A 9438-nucleotide genomic window follows, 5' to 3' on the forward strand; every position below is an offset into this window, starting at 1 on the left:
GGTCCCTGCTCATCCAGTTATTTGCTGACTCCACTTATGAAAGTGGTCAACAACCTGTTCACCTGCCAAGCAAATAAAAAATCAAACAGGCTGGATTATACAGTTGCAATTCTATAGGAATGAATGCAGCAGCCAGCTCTAATTGGTACTTGTAGATAACAAAGTTACAAGGCAGTCACTCTTGCCTGCTTCCATAGTCAGTTTTGAGAGAGTTAATGAGCAGTTCTTTCATAAATTCCCAGGAACTCCAGACTGTGGGTTTTTTTTTTTCCTCCATGTAAAGAATTTCAAACACCAAAAACTCTGCTGGAAGTCCCTTGGCTTTATCCTATCCATTGAATTGTTTTTAGTAATATCTTGAAAGTGAGCAGACTCCTAAATTAATACTGCCTTGGTACTTGACAAAAATATGATATCAGAGAAAACTACCCAGGGCAATCACAGAAAATCTTGACGTGCTCCAAAATGTCCCCTCCTAATCAGCAGAATGCTTTTCCACTTCCTGGGCTCCTCGCCCCACTAATCATGTCAGTGTGCTTGACTATACTACACTGGCCCAGGAGTGGAAATTCCTACATTGGTTTGGCTGCATTTCAGTTTCAAGTGCAACGTTTGAACCCACCAAGCTTTGCCAAGTTTTTGTGTTTTTTTCTTGTTTGTTTAATAACTAACTATTCCTTCATATATCAAAGATTATATTAGGGTTAGAATTATCTCTTCTTGCTAACAAGGAAACAAAAAAAAAAAGGAAATATGATCATAAGTTTGTTCCACCTCATATCCCTGGTGATTCTTTATCAGATGCAAACCTTCTTGACTCTAAACCCCATTTGTGTTCCTGTCTAATATCTGCAAACATTCCTTCCCACCATGAGATAGTGCCATGCCTCAGGAAATATACTTGTTTAAGAAACTTAAAATCCTCCTGAAGAAGACTGAGAGATGCAAAACACTTAATTTTCTAGATTTTGTTTGTCTGATTTGTTAATGTGGAATATGCTTCACAAGGTATCTTTATCATAATGTAGGAATTGTTTTCTGAGAATGTGGGGAGCCAATTGCTATTGCTTCGTTATAAGAAAACCTGTGTAAACACAAACAAAGCAAAAAAATAAATTTCAAAAGTCGTAAAAAGAAAAGAAAAAAAAGTATTAGAAGTTCTACTTGAGTGCAGAAAAGATGATAGAGACGTAAGAGGGATAGGAGAATGTCACAGTCACAATTGGGCATGAGTGTCACCTACAGCATTGCTCAGCAACATCGTCCCTGTTGCTGCACCCAACTGGCTGAGCACAGGTGTAGCAAAGCAGAATTTGTGCTCTACAAAATCTCCACTTGAGATCATAACTGCCTGTGTCACACTTTGAAATGTTGGATAAACCTCTTCAGCTTTAGCATCTGTCCCTGGGGACAGAAAGGGTTGAACGATGACTCTCCACTCCCTGCTTGAGTTGTCTTTCTCACACTGCTGGTGAGGATGGACAGGCACAGAGGCGTGCTGGTACGGAGCACCCCAGGCAGGCTCTGCCTCAGGGCAGAGCTTCATCTGAACAGGGAGGAGACAATCTGAGTACTCTCACTGTCCTGTGGCCAGTGATAAACACCCTGCATGTTCCTCTTGAATGGAACAAAGGTCAGGAGATATGTTTGCTCCCTAAACTGAAAAACTGTGTTGAAACCTGGTGTGCAGAATGACCTAATGCTTCATGGCACCTCTGAAGGCAGCTGGAGCAAAGGTGCTCCTGGGATCCTGACTGGCTGTCATCCTTTGTGCTGCTGTGTGAGCCGGGCTCTCAGTCTGGACCAGAACAAAACCCACACAGCTCGTGGCCCCTTGCCCTACGCTGGGAGGAAACAGCCCGAGGCAACTGAGGCAGAGCTGGCAGTGGGATATGGAGCAGAGCTCCAGGTGCTTTGCTGCTGCTCCTGCTGCCTCCACAGCCATCCCAGCCCTTCTCTGTGCCATGGCAGGCTGCAGTGGGAGAGAGGATGGGGCTTCTTTCCTGACTGGAGGGGCTGGGATGGGCAGAGCTGGGTCAGCTCAGGTGGGGCAGGGCTGGGCTGGGCTGACTGCAGGTCCAACTGCATCACTGCCATTTGGGTGAACTGCCTCATCTCATTTAAAATGGAAATAATGACACTGAAAACTGCAATCACATGTTTGTAATTGTCCCTTAGTTCTCAGAGATAGTGTTTCTTTTTCAAATATAGCTTGCTGATGATCAGGGATTGGTGTTGATGACAACTGTTGCCATGCCAGTATTTAGTAAGCAAAATGAGACTGTAAGTACTCAGATTATTTCTGTCATGTGATAATGGTGTGACTGATGTGAAGTTGCTTTCAGGGATTTAATAAGATTTTAGCCAAGTCTTAAATTTTTATATTTTATTATTATTTTTTGTCTGCTGTTAGAATCCCTTTATTAGCATAAAAATGTGGGCAAATAATCCCAAATACCTATCCTCTATAAGCCACAGTAAAATGATGAAACCCTATGTCTGAGGGAAAATCTCAGATGACACCAGGCCTTATGGTTTTCTTACTTCTGTATTATTTTTTTTTTGTAGTAAATATTCTATATAATTTTCCTCTGATAAAACTCAAAATTTAATTAGTTTTATATCTATTATATATGCATCTATTTATCTTTAGTAATACAACAGATTGTTAAAGGAACTTAAGTGTACTTTGCCCTTAATGCTTCATCTTTCTCTTTTGTTTATCAAATGGTAGGAGAAATTGGTAAAGACAGGGGTAACATTTTTAACAGTAGTTTTTAATTTTAAACCTATTTGCATGTGAAAGATTTCAGTAGAGGGACTCACCAGCTATCAAACCTTGCATGCCCTTTCTATGTGAATTGTAAATAAGGCAGAAAGGAGCAATATTATTGATTTAATTACTGCTTGATCAGCTGAATTGTACCAGTGTCTGCCTTCCCCACTTTTTAAATAATTTGTCTGTTATCTATTCAATTTTACAGTATAGCTGCAAGGTGAAATAAGCAGTGAGAATGTTTATTATTATTGTGATTCTGAGTGCATTTTTTATTGTTCTTTCAGAGGTCTAAAGGGATTCTCCTGGGAGTAGTTGGCACAGATGTTCCAGTTAAAGAGCTTTTGAAAACTATTCCAAAATACAAGGTAATACACAAATGGTGTATATATCATTTATATTCAGTATAATATGTAAAATAGACCATCATTCATTTCATTTGTTGTTATTGTTTATACTTACATAGCTCCATTATTTCACCCATTTTCCTCAGGAATTTTACCTGTGTTCTGTCTGAGATCAAGTGCCATTTTCAAAACCCAAGTTAAAATATGGGCTGATTTTCACATTTTTGTGAATCAGGGGGTAATATTAAATACTGACCACATTTTGTGGTCTAGAGGGTCTAGTATTAAATACTGTCCCTATTAAAATCCATATACTTATAAAAACAATGAAGTTATCAAACTATGAAATATAGCCAGAATAAAAGTCAAAATAACCAAAAGAATCATGCTGAAAAACTGCATAACTTTTAATGAAAACCAATCCTTAATGTGTCTTTAGGCTTCCTGTTGGTGTGTAATTCTTCCTGTCCCAATTCTGTGTCTCCTGGAATTAAAGAAAGTGGCCCATTGCAAGAACTTAAACAAGTTGCTGCTTAACCAGACTAGTGCTTCCTTCTCTCCTACCCAGTATCTGCTAAATATTTTCCTCCACTTAGTTTTCCAAAGTCAGTGACAACTCTACAGTAAGTCTTGAAATCAATTATCACAACAGTTTTCAAAATCTGAACCACTATATCTCTTGTGAAATTTTGCATTCAGTAAAAGCAGGCTTCAGGCAAACACAAAATGTAATTACTTTTCATTTAAATTTGATGCAGTACATTAGTATTTCACTACTTCTCCATGTCTGAAATGTTTTACTATAGTACTCTTCTATTCACAAATGAAAACTAAATTAGTATTTTCCCATTTATACCTAGTGGATTTTTTTGCATGACTAACAAGCATGTAACACAGTATTGTAGACAACCTTTGCTAAAGAGGCCAGCCCCTGGAATGAGTGCATTTTGACAGCACCTGTACTGAGCATAAATTTGTATATCATACAAATTGTCTCTTAATTGTTTGCCATGTTCTCATTTAGTGATTTCTAAGAGGGTGGAGGAAGAAACTGACTTGTGAGTGCCTTCCAATATTCTCGCATAAAAATTCCTCCTATCAATTTTAATTCTAATTTGAATGCATTAGGATTTACCAAATGATTTCTTAGATCAATATACAGTAACTGGAAAGTTTAAATTAAACAAGAATTTGATAAAAATGATGCATAAAAAAGAGTGGCAGTAATATTGATAAGGTGAATTGGAGCAAATTCCTGTGACCTGGATCCCACAGGAGAGGGGCCGTGCAAACCCAGCACAGAAAGGCTGTCCCAGGGCTATGGGAAGAGGCAGCAGGTGACTCCACACTGATATCAGAGCACAGTGACAGATATTTCTGCCCAGAATAAATAACAGGGCGCTCAGTGCGCAGACCAACAAAGCTTGCTAACAATGTTAAAAAAATGTTACACTTCTGGGCATGCAGAAGTACTGAATTAGTAGAAGGTAGAGGAGAAAGGAGCAAAATTTGCTCCTTTGCTGAATTTGGAGCAATGGACGCAGTCTTTGGAGCTGCCTGTAAGGAGCTGTGGGGAGAGCAAGTTTTATCTGTAGTGAGAAGGAAGAACAACGTTGTGGTACCTGCAGAAATAAAAGCTTGGCTCTGCATGGCTGGATAGGAAAAGCCAAGCAATAGTGATGTTACTCCTAAATAATCTGTGAGATTTGGACATAGTCTGAATATGAGAATCTAGAAAGAGTGGGAGGCCCAAATAATGGGTATTGGAACCGAGTGAGACTGATTCAGAAAAGAAGTTTGTTAAGAATTAGTTTTCTCTGGAAGTAATATATGATCCTTTTGCTGAATATTAGATTTTTATTTGAAGGTATGTTTTATATTGCAGGATGTACTGCAAGAGAGGATTATTACCAATATCATGCAATGCAGTTGGGTTAGTGAGATCACTTGAGTTATAACTTCCAGTCCCACATGCCCTAAACAAAGACTCTGCAATTGCAAGAGCATAATCACCCCTGGGAGCCATTCCTGCAGAGGCAACACGTGACAAGAAATTCACACAGGGATATAAAATGATGGTTGAGAATAGAAGTCTGCTGGCCTGGAATTCTCTCAGCTTGGATGAGGTGGATTTTATGCTGAGGAAGATGAATAACAGCAATAAGCTGTTTTCAGCAGTTGTTACCTTGACTAAACATCCCCAGATGTCAGTGGCAGTTTCTCCTGAGTGAGGTGGGGTTGGATTTGGTAATACTTGACTTCCATGTGACATTTTACAACAGTTAGAAAAAGTTTCTTTGTTTCTGAATCTGTGATTTAGAGACTGAGTTCAAGGTTTAAAATGGCAGTGCTGCTGTAAATGGTAGCATCACTCAGATACTGCAGAGGCTCTGCAGTTTCACACATTGCACAGAACATGATAAAAATGCTGCCCTCAGATCCTGTGTAGGCCTCAAACAGGCAAATGCTTTTTCCCTGTGAAAAATACCACCCACATTTGTTTCCTTACCTGACTTCCATTGCCTGGATGTCATTCTGCAGTTATCCACACAGACAATTACACTTGAGATCTGATATTTAGCCAACAGCTCGTTCCCTTGTCACACCATAATAGTTAAAATATGTCCAGTGTTATTATTTTGGTTATCCCTCCTTTATGAAGAGATGCCAAGAACATATCACCTTCTATTGCTCTCACTGAAGTTTATTGCTATAGGAAAACCACTAATTTATGAAACAATCTTCTGTGTGGCAGATACAGCTGACCATATACAACCATTCACACAGAGACACTATAAATTTACCTGGAATGTTTTACCTGTGACCTTGCCATAAGATCATAGTCTGGTTTATATTTCCAGAAAATCACAGAATCCAATAAACTTGATCTCCCTTTTGCCTCTTAGAAAGGATTCTGACTTTCCTTGCTCAAGTTGCTTTGTGTCAGACAAAATCCTAAAGACCCACTTCAGCAAAGCATTTAAAAATGCTGAAGTTGAATAATAAGATTCAGTAGTGAGAACTGTAAAATAAATATCAAAACAAGATAGTGCTGGACTTTCAGGTTCCTTTTTTTTTTTTTCTTTTGAGTATTTAGTACCTCAGTGCAATCTCAGTGTAATTAGATGCTTAAATAAAAATACACAGGATATTATATTGTCTGAAGAATTGAAAAAAATGGGTAAAGAAGGATAGGAAGATACTCTCTGCATGGCAGAAGATACATGGTGAATCTGTAGAAAAAGTCTACATTAGCAGCAAGCTTATGCTAAGAAGGGATGTTTGAATGACCATGTGAAGGATTTAGAGGCAGATTTGTTGCATTCAGTGGATGCAATCAGCTGGATAATAAGCATACTGTTAAATAGACCGGTATTTTTATTTAAATAAGTTTGCGCACTGTTAGGCCTCATCAAGCATTTCGTTGCTCTCAAGGAATCTCCCACAGTTCCACTCTTTAGCAGAAATAGCTGCCTTCTGTGGCTCCAGCTGAACTGGAATTAGCAGAGAGCCTTTGAGATGGGAAGATGTAAATATCACATATGACAGGTCACTGCTGCTCACTGTAGCTATGCTTTCCTTATCTTTGAATTATGTGGTTCTTTAACATCAAGTGAAGAAAGCTGTGCACTCCTGGGAATGGGGAATTTATAATATCCCAGTGTCTCTTTGCCCTGGCCCATGTTCTGAATGACACATGCTATGGCATCTCATATATAGCTATATTTTATATGCATATATATATATAATAATTAATTGACTCTATCACACACAGGAGCAAGTGCCCTGGATAGCAGAGCTGTGGGACAGTGTAAAATCCTGCTCTGTGCTGAATTCATCACATGGCAGGTTCTCCTTTGCACAAAATGTCAAGGATCTTTGCTTATGCTTATAGCAAAGCCCTGTGTGGATAAGGGCTGGGAATGCCAGGTGCCCTGGAAAGCCAAATTATTGCCTGATTGTTGTTTAAGGGTTTGCTGGAGACCATCCTAATCAGTATTTCTTTCTTATTTATTTTTGCAGTTAGGAATTCATGGATATGCTTTTGCAATTACAAACAACGGATATATTTTGACTCACCCAGAACTCAGGCCTTTGGTAAGAATTCTATTTATTGATCTGTTTTATGTAGCTGTATGTGTTGCATTTGGCTTTTTTTTCCAAGTGTGAATAGCCTTCATTAAAAATTAAATACAATAGAGAAGATACTTTATATTGTTTCATAACCCATCATAGCTTTTGGTAAATTTACCTCTGGAAACAACACTTAACATGAAAAAACCCTAGCAAAATAAACATACAACTTGCTTCTGCAGAAGATGCAGACCTCCATTACTGCAAAATAGCAAAGCAAAAAATTGCTATAATTATGTTCATTTTACATTGAAATGGAATGTTGGAATGCTCTAGTGCTGTGTAATAACCCCTATTTGTCATGCTAAAGTGTTAAAGTTCATTCAATATATGTGCAGAAATTTCAATAAAGCATATTTTTAAGCAAAATAGGAGCACTAGGGATTTTCTGTACTAAAAGAGAAATAGCAGCAATTTTTACCTTTCCTTCCCCCTTATCATCCTGTTTGCACTAATCACAGCAAGGAAAATAAAGTCACTGTTTTGCAAATGTTTATCAAGTTAACACCCTAGAGGGCTGGTGCATTCCTGGTTGCATCATTGTTTAGGAACAGCCCTGCCAAGTGTTCCATCACCACTGGCTCCCAGCAAAGCCCTGGCATTAAAGGTCCCACTGCTGTGGCCACATGGCTGCCACATGTGCTTCTCATGCCGGATCTCTAATGTCCAATTTCAACAATATTTCAGTAGAAAACAGAAATATTAACTGGTTGGATAATTTAATTTGAAAATAAAATTATTGACAAGTGTGATTTATTGAGACATTAGCATATCTGAGGTCTTCACCAAGCAAAAGAATTTTTCTTTCTAAGATATGGGCTAGGAATTACACACTAAATTAACATTTATATTTGCACTTAGTTTGGTTTTTAACTGGAGTAGAACTTAGGAAAAGTGCAACAAGGATGTTTCAATGGGTAAATCTGACATCCCAGGTTTGCAAGCCACAGAAACATATTTAAATGAAAGTTCTCTACATCACAAGAGTCTGATCACTCTTTGCTGTAATGTCCCTTTCTCTTTGGGCAAATTACTTATTTCAAAACTATTAGTATTTATTCAGTATATAATAGATGTTTTATAAAGCAGAAGGTAATGAGGTCAAGGAACTGTGGATAGCTCTAAGGCTGACAGAGGGTCTTAGCCGCTCCCTAATTTCTGATGTTTTGCTTTAGTGAGGCAAAAGTGTTTGCTGTAACTGTCCCTCACCAAGGGTACATCTTGAAGGCACTCACTTCATCACCTTATACAAAGGAATCTCTTTTTAAAATCAAAATGTTGGGCAGGAGCCCATAAGCTGTCAGCTACGGGAACTCATTGTGATATATTCATGGTCTGTGCATTTCAGGTTTTTTGGAAGAGTCATTTTTACCTCTGGGTTCTGTCAGTGGTGGGTAATGAGAGTCTTCTGTTGACTTCAGTGGAGTTTTTGAGAGTGAAGTGATTGCTGGCCTGGGCCCTTGGTTTAATATTTCAGGCCAAATCCTGATACTATTGTCATATTCCATGGATTTGTGACAATAATTATGTGAAAATAGGCCATAGATCTGGAATTAGATAATTCACTAAAGATACTCTCTAAAATTATTTCTGTCTTAGATTTACATTCAATTTCATCGATTACTGACTTGATCCACTCTGGTTTATCCTGTTGTTATATTTTCCAGCAGGGATGTAAAACTAGAATATTACTGAATTCCTGAGTTCCTAATCCCATATCTATTAGTTCTGGAGCTGAGGTACTGCTTTTTAAGGAATTGTCTTGTAGGACACAGCAGAGAGGCAGGATAGCAAACAGCACAGAATGCTTCCTGCTGCAGCAGATCTTTATCTAACACTGAGCAGCGCATGTAATCATTAAGCCGACTGCATTTTTGTGCTGATTATACTATTGGGTTTATATTTAAAAATGCTTTTCTGGGAGACTTATTCTCTTGATTCTTCTGCTGTTTTTTTGAATAAACTTTGCTTTCAGTGAGGCTGACGGATTGGGTGCTCATAGTGGGGTTGCAGGGAGGAAGGTGCTCCCTGAATCCTGAGCTGCTGCTGGATTCTTCTGCTGGTTTTTAGAATAAACTTGGCTTTCAGTGAGGCTGACAGGTTGGGTACTCATGGTTGGGTGGCAGGAAGGAGAAGAAGACGCTCCCTGAATCCTGAGCTGGATTCTTCTGCCTTTTTTTT

The 9438-nt window shown here is 38.6% G+C and overlaps 1 protein-coding gene across 1 annotated transcript in view; it reads left to right on the forward strand.

Annotated features, from left to right (window-relative positions):
• Positions 1–9438, forward strand: part of CACNA2D3 (calcium voltage-gated channel auxiliary subunit alpha2delta 3) — a 385100-nt gene that overhangs the window by 275552 nt on the left and 100110 nt on the right. The window contains exons 15-17 of the mRNA XM_031058245.1: positions 2212–2283; positions 3064–3144; positions 7147–7221. Of these exons, the coding sequence (XP_030914105.1) occupies positions 2212–2283; positions 3064–3144; positions 7147–7221 (228 nt within the window). The remainder of the gene's footprint in view (positions 1–2211; positions 2284–3063; positions 3145–7146; positions 7222–9438) is intronic.

The sequence above is a fragment of the Geospiza fortis genome, unplaced genomic scaffold (assembly GCF_000277835.1).
Source record: "Geospiza fortis unplaced genomic scaffold, GeoFor_1.0 scaffold78, whole genome shotgun sequence".
Lineage (NCBI taxonomy): Eukaryota > Metazoa > Chordata > Aves > Passeriformes > Thraupidae > Geospiza > Geospiza fortis.